The sequence below is a fragment of the Emys orbicularis genome (genome assembly GCF_028017835.1).
Source record: "Emys orbicularis isolate rEmyOrb1 chromosome 21 unlocalized genomic scaffold, rEmyOrb1.hap1 SUPER_21_unloc_2, whole genome shotgun sequence".
In the NCBI taxonomy this organism is placed as follows: domain Eukaryota; kingdom Metazoa; phylum Chordata; order Testudines; family Emydidae; genus Emys; species Emys orbicularis.
Genome location: NW_027045156.1, coordinates 473,208 through 486,792, shown reverse-complemented (window position 1 = coordinate 486,792; position 13,585 = coordinate 473,208). Strand labels below are relative to the sequence as shown.

Sequence of the window (13,585 nt, the reverse complement as noted above, 5' to 3'; positions counted from 1 at the left end):
CCAGTAGATGGTGCCCTGGCACCGCTGGCATCACCCATCCTTCCCAGACCCAGGCCAAGGACATGGCTACATGAACCAGAACTGGGGGTGGGGGCGTATCCCAGTTCAAAATATCAGGCTGGGAGCCAGGACTCCTGGGTTCTATCTCTGGCTCTGGGAGGGGGGTGGGGTCTGGTGGTTAGAGCAGGGGGGGCTGGGAGCCAGGACTCCTGGGTTCTCTCCCCGGCTCTGAGAGGGGAGTGGGGTCTGGTGGTTAGAGCAGGGGGGGCTGGGAGCCAGGACTCCTGGGTTCTCTCCCGGCTCTGGGAGGGGAGTGGGGTCTGGTGGTTAGAGCAGGAAGGGCTGGGAGCCAGGACTCCTGGGTTCTCTCCCGGCTCTCGGAGGGGAGTGGGGTCTAGTGGTTACAGCAGGCAGGCTGGGAGTCATGATTCTCGGGTTGATTGCCTCCCTGCCTGCCCTCAGTTTCCCTGTGGCTCTGCTGGGGAGCGAGGGCAGGAGGGCTGGGGAAGAGGCCGGCTAGCTCGGGCTGGGGACGAGCAACAGGATTACGCTGAGTGGGATTTCTCCTTCAGCCTGCATGGGGCTATAATCCCCTGGGCCATCCTGGCGGGAGATGGAGGAGATTATCTGGGTGGGGGTGCACGGCGGCTCCGGCCTGGCACAGAGACACCCGCAGAGGACTGGGCTGGGCTGGGCTGGCCTAAAAGCCATCGTGGGGGGACGGGGTGAGATAGCGAAGTGAAGGATGAGACTGAACCGGCCGGGGGTCCCCCGAGGCTGGGAATGACGCGGATGATGGGCTGGGCGAGCGGGGCTGGGCCTCCGTTGTCCATCCACTCCTATGGCCCGATGGTCCCACGGAGCATCGTCTGCCCCCTGCCTGCAGCCCTGGGGGCCCGGCAAGCCCGGTTCCCCTCCCCCGGGCCCTGGACTGGATCCAGGGGCCCATGCAACCTGGTACCAGAGAGCGAGAGGGGGGTGTATGGAGAGAGAGAGAGAGACAGAGGGTTGTGTATGGGATAGATAGATAGATAGATAGATAGATAGATAGATAGATAGATAGATAGATAGATAGAGGGTGTGTGGGGGGATAGATAGATAGATAGATAGATAGATAGATAGATAGATAGATAGATAGATAGATAGATAGATAGAGGGGGTGGATGGGGATAGATAGATAGATGAGGTGGATGGGATAGATAGACAGATAAGCAGGGCTGCGTGGGGATGGATGGGGAGCTGGATCCCGGAGCGGTGCATATGACACGGGCCAGCCGGCAGAGCAGCGATCCGGAGGGCAGATATAAATGTCTCGGGGGTTTAGCAGCCGATCCTGTTTAATAAGGACTAATGGCTGCTGGAATTAGGCCTGTGATTAGGATGGGGGGGGGGGGGGGATCATTTCCCTTCTACTCTTGCTCCTAATTCCCATCTCTCTCCTGTAATCCGGACCCCCCCGGGTGGCCCAGCCGGGCAGCTGTCTCCTTCCCCTGCTAATACAGCCAAATCCCTGCCAAGGCTGGCCTGTGCCCAAAGCCGGGCCCCCACCAGCAGCTGCAGAGCGCTCGGCCTTTTATTGTAATTAAGAGGGATGATTTAATTGCGAGCTGGAGGGGAGAGACGATGGGGGGAGGGGCAGGGGGCTACAGGGATGCACAGGGGTGGGGTTAGCAGCAGGGAAACTGGAGTGTTGGGTAAATTAATGGGGGCCAGACCCCAGCTGGGGTCCATGGCCTGTAGCTCCATTGGAGTCAATGGGGCAGATCCCAGCTGGGGTCAATGGGCCGTAGCTCCATTGGAGTCAATGGGGCAGATCCCAGGTGGAGTCAATGGTACGTGGCTCCATTGGAGTCAATGGGCCAGATCCCAGCTGGGGTCAATGGGCCGTAGCTCCATTGAAGTCAATGGGGCAGATCCCAGCTGGGGTCAATGGGCCGTAGCTCCATTGGAGTCAATGGGGCAGGTCCCAGCTGGGGTCCATGGGCCATAGCTCCATTGGAGTCAATGGGGCAGATCCCAGCTGGGGTCCATGGGCCGTAGCTCCATTGGAGTCAATGGGGCAGATCCCAGCTGGGGTCAATGGGCCATAGTTCCATTGGAGTCAATGGGCCAGATCCCAGCTGGGGTCCATGGGCCGTAGCTCCATTGAAGTCAATGGGGCAGATCCCAGCTGGGGTCAATGGGCCGTAGCTCCATTGAAGTCAATGGGGCCAGACCCCAGCTGGGGTCAATGGGCCGTAGCTCCATTGAAGTCAATGGGCCAGATCCCAGCTGGTGTCAATGGGCTGTAGCTCCATTGAAGTCAATGGGGCCAGACCCCAGCTGGGGTCCATGGGCCGTAGCTCCATTGGAGTCAATGGGGCCAGATCCCAGCTGGGGTCAATGGGCCGTAGCTCCATTGGAGTCAATGGGGCAGATCCCAGCTGGGGTCCATGGGCCGTAGCTCCATTGAAGTCAATGGGGCCAGACCCCAGCTGGGGTCAATGGGCCGTAGCTCCATTGAAGTCAATGGGGCAGATCCCAGCTGGGGTCCATGGGCCGTAGCTCCATTGGAGTCAATGGGGCCAGATCCCAGCTGGTGTCAATGGGCCGTAGCTCCATTGGAGTCAATGGGGCAGATCCCAGCTAGGGTCCATGGGCCGTAGCTCCATTGGAGTCAATGGGGCAGATCCCAGCTGGGGACCATGGGCCGTAGCTCCATTGGAGTCAACGGGGCCAGATCTATCTATTCCCCTACACATGCCTCTATCTAGAACAGGGATACAAAAAAAACCCTAGATAAGTTCATGGAGGATCGGTCCATCAATGGCTATTAGCCAGGCTGGGCAGGGATGGTGTCCCTAGCCTCTGTTTGCCAGAAGCTGGGAATGGGCGACAGAGGATGGATCACTTGATGATTCCCTGTTCTGTTCATTCCCTCTGGGGCACCTGGCACTGGCCACTGTCAGTGGACAGGACACTGGGCTAGATGGACCCTTGGTCTGACCCAGTGTGGCCATTGTTATGTTCATCAATTAATAGGGAGGGATTGTGTGGGGATAGATAGATAGATAGATAGATAGATAGATAGATAGATAGATAGATAGATAGATAGATAGATAGATAGATAGATAGAGGGTGGATGGGGATAGATAGATAGATAGATAGATAGATAGATAGATAGATAGATAGATAGATAGATAGATAGATAGATGCTGGGGGGTGCAGGAGGACGGTTCGATGGATTCCCCGGATTAGGGGCTGGGGCTGGCAGCGGCCCCCGGGCGGATGAGCGGTGGCTCTCCCTGCTTTAAGTGATGAATTAATGCAATTGCTTTTTTTCTCTCTGAGTGCCCGTCCCGAACAGCTGGTGTTTGTGAAGTGCTGTGTGCAGGGCAGGGAGGGGGGCGGGAGCCACCACCATTCATCAGGCCTCCGGGCCCAGCCAGTCCAATATCCCGCCCCCGATCCCGGTAGCCCCCCCGCCCCTGCCCCAGACCAATGGCTCGGAAATGGAGCGAGCTCAGAGTCCTCTGGCAAAGTGGTTTCTCTCTTTCTTTCTTTCTATGAAAGGAGCCTCCCAGACTCCCCCCTCCCAGCCCAGAACAGCCCCCAGGGCCAGGAGCACCGAGCGGCACAGACCGGATCAGAGCCAGCCCCCGCCTCCTTCCTCGGCTGCCCTGCAAACACCCCCTCCCCCATGGAGCTGGGGGTCCCGGCTCCTCTCCTTGCCCGTCACAGCCAAGAATCTGGCCCCTGGGATGTTTTATCTCCAGTGTTGGGGAGAGAACCCAGGAGTCCTGGCTCCCAGCCCTCCCCCCCCCCCCCCCCCAACCACTAGACCCCGTTTTCATGTCAAATGAGGTGGGACTTGCTCTGCTCAGTTCTTAGCAGGACAGTCCCCCCCACCAGCCCCACCCGGGAGATGGGATACTCCATTAGATGGGCCCATGGGCTGGGGAGAGTGGCTGGCTCAGGGGGGTGGGAAGGGGGCCCGGGGCCTGGCCCCTCCAGGGGGCACCAGCTCCCAGGGGAGGGGGCAGGGGGGGGCTCAGGGGTCCCTGCCGTCTGGGTCCAGCCTCTCAATCTAGGTCAGGTCTGTTCAGCCCCAGCTCTCCCGTCAGTCCCACCCCCGGGCCTGGCATAAGGGGGGAAGAGAGGAGGGATGAGAGAGGGGGAAAAAGTGAAAGAATGGGGGAGAGAGAGAGAGGGGAAAAGGGGGAGGCAGAGGGATGGGCAGGGCAGGGGGAGGCAGGGAGGTGGGCAGAGCCGGGCAGGGCAGAGGGGGGCAGAGTCGGGCAGAGCTGGGCAGGGCAGAGGGGGGCAGAGTCGGGCAGGGCAGAGGGGGGCAGGGGAATGGGCAGGGCAGGGCAGGGCAGGGGGATGGTCAGAGCCGGGGATGGAGGGAAGGTGCCAGCCAGCGGAGGGACGAATGCACTGCCCGTAGCCCTGCCCCCCCCAGCCAGTCCTCTCGACCCCACCCCACCCCCCACCTGGCAGCTCCCAGCTGTTCCCAGCGCAGCCGGGCGACGGGGACGGCTGGGGCGAGCCGGGGCTCAGCCGGTCCCAGCCAGGGGACCCCGACCTGCCTCCCCCGGGGGTGCTACAGACCGGAGCCAGCTGGCAATGCAGCTGGGGGCTGGGGAGAGAACCCAGGAGTCCGGGAAGCCCACGTCCAGGTGAGTTGTGAAGGGGAGTTGGGGGGTCAAGGGTGCGGCTCTAGGGAGACGTCGGGGGTCGATCTGGGAGAGACATTGGGGGGCTGGGGGCTCCATCTAGGCAGATGTCCGGGGGGGGGGGGGGTTGATCCAAGAAAGATGTGGGGGGAGCTGGGGGTTGTTTCGGGGAGGGGTCAGTGAGGTTGATCTGAGGTAGCTGTCAGGGGGTCAATCCAGGGGAGATGGGGGTGATATGGGAAGACATGGGGGGAGTCGGGGGACGATCTGGGGAGATATCAGGGGCCAGGGGTTCAGGGGAGTGGTCCGGGGGAGACATCGGGGGCCTTGGGATTCAGGGGCTCAGTCTGGGGGAGACCCCAGGAGTCTGGGGGTTCAGGGGGTTGATCTGGGGAGACATGGGGGCCTCAGGGGGTCGATCTGGGTAAGAAGTTGGGGGTCTGGGTGTTCAGGGGGATCAATCCAGGGGAGATGTTGGGGGTTCAGGGGGTCGAACCAGGGGAGATGTTTGGGGCTCAGGGGATCGATCCAGGGGAGATGTTGGGAGTCTGGGGGTCAAACCGGGGGAGATGTTGGGGGTTCAGGGGGTCGAACCAGGGGAGACGTTGGGGGGGTTCAGGGGGTCAATCCAGGGGAGACATTGGGGGTCTGGGGGTTCAGGGGGTCGATCCAGGGGAGATGTTGGGGGTTCAGGGCGTCAATCCAGGGGAGACGTTGGGGGTCTGGGGGTCGAACCGGGGGAGATGTTGCGGGTTCAGGGGGTCGAACCGGGGGAGATATTTGAGGGCTCAGGGGTCAAACCGGGGGAGATGTTTGGGGGTCTGGGAGTTCAGGGGGTCGATCCAGGGGAGACGTTGGGGGTTCAGGGGGTCAATCCAGGGGAGACATTGGGAGTCTGGGGGTCAAACCAGGGGAGATGTTGGGGGTTCAGGGGGTCAATCCAGGGGAGATGTTGGGGGCCTGGGGGTCAAACCGGGGGAGATGTTGGGGGTCTGGGGGTCGAACTGGGGGAGATGTTTGGGGGCTCAGGGGGTCGAACCGGGGGAGATGTTGGGGGTTCAGGGGTTGAACCAGGGGAGATGTTGGGGGTTCAGGGGTTCAAACCGGAGGAGATGTTGGGGGTTCAGGGGGTCGAACCGGGGGAAATGTTCGGGGGCTCAGAAGTCGATCTGGGGGAGATGTTGGGGGTTCAGGGGGTCGAACCGGGGGAGATGTTTGGGGTCTTAGGGGGTTGATCTAGGGGAGACATTGGGGGTCTGGAGGTTCAGAGTCTGCAGGGCCACGCTTCTGGTTCACATGGTGTATTATGGGGTGGGGGGGGTGCCAACTTCCCCCAGGTGCATTGTGGGGGGGCAGGATTCTGGTTCCTCCCGGTGCATTATGGGAGCTCCAGGCATCCCCCCAGCTCATTTAACCCTGGCACAGAGCCCTCCGGCTCAGCCCCTGCCTCCCGGACACCCCATCTGGGGCTGGGGGTCTACAGGGCCTTTGCTCTGCCCCGCCCCGGAGGGGGGGGCAGCCAGCCTCACCCTCGGAGTGTCGCGGGGAGCTGTTGACAAGGAACGGGCACAGGGGGGAGGGGTGGGAAAGAACAAAGGGGGTGGACAGATCAATCGACGGATGGACAGTGGGACGGTGAGATGGGGAGAAACTCACCCCACAGCCGCCGGGCGTGTGAGCGGGGAGGGATGGAGGGGTGCATGGGGGGATGGTGGGTGTGAGGATGGATGGGGTGTCTGGCAATGGATGGATGGATGGATGGATGGATAGTGGAATGGATGGATGGATGGATGGACGGGTAGTGGAATGGATGGATGGAGGGGCGGAGGGACAGATGGTGGGTGTGAGGATCGATAGCTACACTCCAGGCCAGCCCAGCTGCCCCTCCTCACAGCCTCCATCTCTCCAGGGCCATGGCGGGGAGGGTCTCGCTCTGGCCAGTGGTCGGGGGCATATGGGGGGCGGCGCTGGCCACGTGCCGGGGGACCCGGAACAACAAGGTGTCCCAGGGACGGTGCCTGAGTGAACCAGCCCCTGGCTCCCGGGGCCCATCCAGCCGGCGGCTAGCCCCATTTCCCCGCCCTCCTTCCCCCTCCAGGCCGTGAAACACTCGGGGCCACCCCAGCCATGGGGCAGCCATGGCCCCCCCTGCTGCTGCTGCTGTGGGGCTGTGGGGCTGGGGCCCAGCAAGGAACCCAGCCCTTCTCCATCCGGATTGAGGGGGACGTGACGCTGGGGGGCCTGTTCCCGGTTCACGCCCGGGGCCCGGCCGGGGTGCCGTGCGGCGAGGTGAAGAAGGAGAAGGGGATCCACCGCATGGAGGCCATGCTCTACGCCCTGGACCAGATCAACGCCGACCCCCAGCTGCTCCCCAACCTCACCCTGGGCGCCCGCATCCTGGACACCTGCTCCCGGGACACCTACGCCCTGGAGCAGTCGCTGACCTTCGTCCAGGCCCTGATCCAGAAGGACACGTCAGACGTGCGCTGCGCCGACGGCCGGCCCCCACTCCTCACCCGGCCCGAGCGGGTCGTGGCCGTGGTCGGCGCCTCCGCCAGCTCCGTCTCCATCATGGTGGCCAACGTCCTCCGGCTCTTCGCCGTGAGTGGCCGGGGTGGGGAGCTGGGGGAGGGGTCTCCTGGACGTGGGGGGATGGATAAAATCAGACTGATATCCCAGATGTACCCCAGTCACAGTGGTTCTCCCCCAGCTCCAGGAGGGGAGTGGGGGCTGGTGGTTAGAGCGGGGGGAGGGGGCTGGGAGCCAGGACTCCTGGGTTCTACCCCAGTTCTACCACCAATCTCCTTCCACCCTGGCTAACGGGTCTCCGCTGATGAGTCCGGAAGCTCCTGGGTGCCCTGGGTCTGTGCAGGGGCCAGATGCCCCCTTGGCGCCCCCTGTCCATCTCCTGCCCTTCTGCCCCCCAGATCCCCCAGATCAGCTATGCCTCCACCGCCCCCGAGCTCAGCGACAACAATCGCTACGACTACTTCTCCCGGGTGGTGCCGCCTGACTCGTACCAGGCCCAGGCCATGCTGGACGTGGTGAAGGCGCTGGGCTGGAACTACGTCTCCACGCTGGCCTCCGAGGGCAACTACGGCGAAAGTGGGGTGGAGGCCTTCGTCCAGATCTCCCGGGAGGCCGGTGAGGGGCTGTGGGTCGGGAGTGAGGGGCACGAGCAGAGCTGGGGGGGGGGGGCAGGGCTTGGGGGGGGCAGAGCTGGGCTAGCGGGGGCTGCGGGTCGGGAGTGAGGGGCACCAGCAGGGCTTGGGGGAGGCAGGGCTATGGGGGGGCACGGCTGGGCTAACGGGAGGCTGTGTGTCGGGAGTGAGGGGCACCGGCAGAGCTGGGGGGGCAGGGCTTGGGGGGGCAGAGCCGGGCTAGCGGGGGCTGCGGGTCGGGAGTGAGGGGCACCAGCAGGGCTTGGGGGAGGCAGGGCTATGGGGGGACAGGGCTGGGCTAGCGGGATGCTGTGTGTCGGGAGTGAGGGGCACCGGCAGAGTGGGGGGGGGCAGGGCCGGGCTAGCAGGGGCTGTGGGTCGGGAGTGAGGGGCACTAGCAGAGCTGGGGGGGAGGCAGGGCCGGGCTAGCGGGGGCTGCGGGTCGGGAGTGAGGGGCACCGGCAGAGCTGGGGGGGGGGGGCAGGTCCGGGTTAGCAGGGGCTGCGGGTCGGGAGTGAGGGGCACCGCTCCTCATGACGGGGGCTCCCTGTCGCCCCCTGCAGGCGGTGTCTGCATCGCTCAGTCCATGAAGATCCCGCGGGAGCCCAGGGCCGGCGAGTTCGACAAGCTGATCAAGCGGCTGATGGAGACGCCCAACGCCCGCGGCATCATCATCTTCGCCAACGAGGATGACATCAAGTGAGTGTGGGGCTCCCCCCCCCGGCCAGCCCCCCAGGAATTCAGGACTCACCCGCTCGCTGTCGCCCCCTGCAGGCGGGTGCTGGAGGCCGCGCGTCGCGCCAACCTGACGGGGCACTTCCTGTGGGTCGGCTCGGACAGCTGGGGCTCCAAGATCTCGCCTATCCTGCGGCAGGAGGAAGTAGCCGAAGGAGCCGTCACCATCCTGCCCAAGCGGGCCTCCATCGACGGTAACGGGGATCCCCCCGCCAGGCCCCCCGCTGCCCGCAGCACCGCACCCCCCAATCCCCCCACCGGACTCCCCGCTGCCCACAGCACCATGCCCCCAGTCCCCCCGCTGCCTGCAGCACCGCACCCCCGAATCCCCCCACTGCCCACAGCACCATGCCCCCAGTCCCCCCGCTGCCTGCAGCACCGCACCCCCGAATCCCCCCACTGCCCACAGCACCGTGCCCCCAGTCCCCCTGCTGCCCGCAGCACCGCACCCCCAATCCTCCCACCAGGCCCCCCGCTGCCTGCAGCACCGCGCCCCCCAATCCCCCCACTGCCCGCAGCACTGCACCCCCCAATCTCCCCGCCGGGCCCCCCGCTGCCCACAGCAGCACATCCTCCAGTCCCCCCACTGAACCCCGTGCTCCCCACCCCCTAGCACCCGGCCCTGCCTGCCAGGGGAGAGCGCCCCCTGCCCAGCCCCTACCCCATGGCGCCCCCCACTGACCCCCCCCCCCCGTCTCCCCGCCGCAGGCTTCGATCAGTATTTCACCTCACGCTCCCTGGAGAACAATCGCCGCAATATCTGGTTCGCGGAGTTCTGGGAGGACGATTTTAAATGTAAACTCACCCGCCCGGGGGCGCAGCCGGAGGAGGCCGTTCGGAAGTGCACCGGTACCAGGGGGCTGGGCCTGGGGGGCTGATCTCTCAGGGATGGACGAGGTTGGGGTTTGGGGCGGGGCCAATCCCCCGTGGGGAAGATGGAGACACTGACCCCCTGGTCCCCCCTCTCCAGCTAATCCCCCACGTGGGATGTTATCAGCCAGCTCTTAGGGGAGTCCAGGGGGTTGGGGGGCTAGGAGCTGATCCCACCACGGTGGGCGGATGCTGCCCGGACACCCCAAATCTCAGCTATCTGCCCGCTGAGAATGAGATGGGGATCGGGGCCAGCAGCCCCTAGAGGGGACAGGCCCCTGCCCCATTCCCCGCCCCCCGAGCCAGCCAGTCCCCGCCCTGGGGCCGATGGGAGCCGGCGCCCCCCTAGAGGGGACAGGCCCCTGCCCCATTCCCCGCCCCCCGAGCCAGCCAGTCCCCGCCCTGGGGCCGATGGGAGCCGGCGCCCCCTAGAGGGGACAGGCCCCTGCCCCATTCCCCGCCCCCCGAGCCAGCCAGTCCCCGCCCTGGGGCCGATGGGAGCCGGCGCCCCCTAGAGGGGACAGGCCCCTGCCCCATTCCCCGCCCCCCGAGCCAGCCAGTCCCCGCCCTGGGGCCGATGGGAGCCGGCGCCCCCTAGAGGGGACAGGCCCCTGCCCCATTCCCCGCCCCCTGAGCCCGTCTCTCCCAGGCGAGGAGCGCATCGGGCGGGACTCCACCTACGAGCAGGAGGGGAAGGTGCAGTTTGTGATTGACGCCGTCTACGCCATGGCCCACGCCCTGCATGACATGCACCTGGACCTGTGCCCCGGCGCCCCCGGGCTCTGCGAGCGCATGGACCCCGTGGACGGGCGCACCCTGCTGCACTACATCCGCGGGGTCACCTTCAACGGTGCGGGCTGCGGGGCGGCAGGGAGGGGCACTGGTGGGGGGGGTCAGGGCTGGCTGCGGGGCGGGAGTGAGGGGCACCGGCAGAGCTGGGGGCACAGGGCCAGGCTAGCAGGGGCTGCGGGTCGGGAGTGATGGGCACTGGTGGGGGGGAGCCCAGGGCTGGGCTAGCAAGGGCTATGGGTCAGGAGTGAGGGGCACTGATCGAGCTGCCTTCAGCCCCCCTTATTCACACCCCACAGGCAGCGCTGGGACCCCCGTCATGTTCAACGAGAACGGAGATGCCCCCGGGCGCTACGATATCTTCCAGTACCAGCTCACCAACACCACAGTGCCCGGGTACAAAGCCATCGGGCAATGGACCGAATACCTGCGCCTGAACGTGAGTGCGAGGGGGCGCCGTGTGTGCGTGTTCCCCAGCCGCCCCGCCCCAGAGGTGGCTGCATCCAGCGGCGGCTCCAGGCACCAGCGCTCCAAGCACGTGCCTGGGGTGGCAAGCCACGGGGGCCAGCCTGCTGGTCCCTGCGAGGGCGGCAGTCAGGCAGCCTTCGGCGGCATGCCTGCGGGAGGTCCACCGGTCCTGCGGATTTGGCAGCAATTCGGCGGTGGGTACGCCGAATCCGCAGGACCGGGGACCTCCCGCAGGCAGGCCGCCGAAGGCAGCCTGCCTGCCGTGCTTGGGGCGGCAAAAAAGCTAGAGCCGCCCCTGGATGCATCTCAGCCCTGGGCAAGCCGTCCCTCTGTGGCGTTATGGGTGGCTATTCCTCTGCAGCCCTGCCCCAGAGCTGGCTGCATCTCAGCAGCAGGGGAGTCATCCCAGTGCAATGTTATGTGCGGCTGTTCCCCAGCTGACCCACCCCAGAACTGGCTGCATCTGGGCCCTGGGCAAGCTGTCCCTCTGCAGCGTTATGTGCGGCTATTCCCCAACTGCCCTGCCGCAGAGGTGGCGGCATTTCAGTCCTGGGCATAGCATGCCTATGCGGCGTTATGTGCAGCTGTTCCCCAGCGTCCCCCCACCTCCCAGGAGGTGGCTGCATCTCAGCCTCAGGCAAGGCATCCCCGGGTGGCGTCATGTGTGGCCGTTCCCCAGCCCCCCTCCCCAGAGCCAGCTGCTGCCCGCGCTCTCCCTTGGCAGATCGAGGAGATGCAGTGGTCCGGGGGCCAGCAGGACATCCCCTCGTCCGTCTGCAGCCTGCCCTGCGGGCCGGGCGAGCGGAAGAAGATGGTGAAGGGCGTGTCCTGCTGCTGGCACTGCGAGCTCTGCGACGGGTACCAGTACCAGCTGGATGAGTTCACCTGCGAGACCTGCCCCTTCGACATGCGCCCCAGCCCCAACCGCACGGCCTGCCGGCCCACGCCCATCGTCAAGCTGGAGTGGAGCTCGCCCTGGGCCGTGCTGCCCATCTGCCTGGCCATGGGTGGCATCCTGGGCACCACCTTCGTGGTGGTCACCTTCGTGCGCCACAACGACACGCCCATCGTCCGGGCCTCGGGGCGGGAGCTGAGCTACGTGTTGCTGACCGGCATCTTCCTCATCTACGCCATCACCTTCCTGATGATCGCCGAGCCGGGCGTGGTGGTGTGTGCCGCCCGGCGCCTCTTCCTCGGGCTGGGCATGGCCCTCAGCTACTCGGCCCTGCTCACCAAGACCAACCGCATCTACCGCATCTTCGAGCAGGGCAAGAAGGCAGTGACGCCGCCCCGGTTCATCAGCCCCACCTCGCAGCTGGCCATCACCTTCAGCCTGAGCGCCGTGCAGCTGGTGGGGACGCTGGCCTGGCTGGGGGCCCTGCCGCCCCACAGCGTCATCGACTACGAGGAGCAGCGGGTGCCCAACCCCGAGGCGGCCCGGGGGGTGCTCAAGTGCGACATGTCCGACCTGTCGCTCATCTGCTGCCTGGGCTACAGCCTGCTGCTCATGGTCACCTGCACCGTCTACGCCGTCAAGGCCCGCGGCGTGCCCGAGACCTTCAACGAGGCCAAGCCCATCGGCTTCACCATGTACACCACCTGCATCGTCTGGCTGGCCTTCGTGCCCATCTTCTTCGGCACCGCCCAGTCCGCCGAGAAGGTCTGCGGGCCCCGGGGCGGGGGAGCACGGGGGCTGGAGGACCCAGGAGGCCGGGGAGCCGAGGGGCTGGAATTGGAGAGAGGGAGAGAGGGGAGGGGACCCAGGAGTCCGGGAGAGCGGAGGGAGCCCAGGGGCTGGAATTGGAGACAGGGAGGGGAGAGAACCCAGGCATCCTGGCTCCCAGCGGCCCCCGCTGGAGGGGACAAGCTCTGCGCCAGCCGCCCTGAACCCCCCGTTCTCTGCCCCCCCCCCCCCCCCCCCGCAGATCTACATCCAGACGACGACGCTGACGGTGTCCATGAGCCTCAGTGCCTCAGTTTCCCTGGGGATGCTCTACGTGCCCAAGGTCTACGTCATCATCTTCCACCCCGAGCAGAACGTGGCCAAGCGCAAGCGGAGCTTCAAGGCGGCGGCCACGGCCGTCAGCGCCTCCACCCGCCTCTCGCAAAAGGGCAGCGAGCGCCAGAATGGGGCTGATGCGGCCCCGGCCAGCAAATAGCGGGTACATGGGTATCGCCTCCCGCCCACGCTGCCACAGCCAGGGAGAGAACCCAGGAGTCCTGGCTCCCAGCCCCCACTGCTCTAACCCTCTAGACCCCACTCCCCTCCCAGAGCCGGGGAGAGAACCCAGGAGTCCTGGCTCCCAGCCCCCCTGCTCTAACCTCTAAACCCTCCTTTGTGCAGCATCTGTGGCCCCTGGAGAAGCGGTCAGTCGTGCTGCTCGTGCGACGGGTGCAGGGGGCTGAGGCCAGGGCGTGCTGAGCGTGCAATGAGCCTGCCCTGGCCCCAGCCAGCACCCCCAGCTCACCCCCAGTGCAGCCTGCTGCACGGCCAGGCCTCGGAGCGTGCGAGGGGGCTGGCTGGGGCACCCGGACCTCATCCATTGTGGGGCAAGCGTGCAAAGGCTCAGAGGAGCGCACGTGGGTCGTGAGGCTTGTGCAACAAACGTGCGAGGGTGGATGGTATCACAGGCACAAAAATGGAGTGTGACCTAATGGTTAGAGTGAGGGGGCTGGGAGCCAGGACTCCTGGGTTCTCTCCCCAGCTCTGTCTCCCTTCCCGCCCCCACCAGGTGGTCTCTTGTCTGTCCCCCCCGTCCAGTAGAGCAAACCTGACCTCCACTTCCCCTCCCAGGGCTGGGGAGAGAACCCAGGAGTCCTGGCTCCTGCCAGCCCCCCATCCACTGTAATCACTAGACCGCCCTCCCCTCCCACAACCGGGAAGCGAACCCAGGCGTCCGGGTCCTG

The 13,585-nt window shown here is 65.5% G+C and overlaps 1 protein-coding gene across 1 annotated transcript; it reads left to right on the top strand.

Annotated features, from left to right (window-relative positions):
* Positions 1-6,782: 6,782 nt before the first annotated feature.
* LOC135895031 (metabotropic glutamate receptor 6-like) lies at positions 6,783-12,837 on the top strand. Its single transcript, XM_065423076.1, has 9 exons — positions 6,783-7,256; positions 7,583-7,799; positions 8,380-8,515; positions 8,591-8,745; positions 9,260-9,400; positions 10,071-10,271; positions 10,510-10,649; positions 11,403-12,338; positions 12,604-12,837. The coding sequence occupies exons 1-9, from the start codon at positions 6,783-6,785 to the stop codon at positions 12,835-12,837; spliced, it is 2,634 nt and encodes an 877-aa protein (XP_065279148.1).
* The last annotated feature ends 748 nt before the right edge of the window (positions 12,838-13,585 follow it).

Coding starts and splice junctions, on each gene's coding strand:
- LOC135895031 (XM_065423076.1), top strand. CDS start 6,783: ATGGGGCAGCCATGGCCCCCCCTGCTGCTGCTGCTGTGGGGCTGTGGG. Junction 8,516..8,590: donor GCCAACGAGGATGACATCAA/GTGAGTGTGGGG, acceptor CGCCCCCTGCAG/GCGGGTGCTGGAGGCCGCGC. Junction 10,650..11,402: donor CCGAATACCTGCGCCTGAAC/GTGAGTGCGAGG, acceptor CTCCCTTGGCAG/ATCGAGGAGATGCAGTGGTC.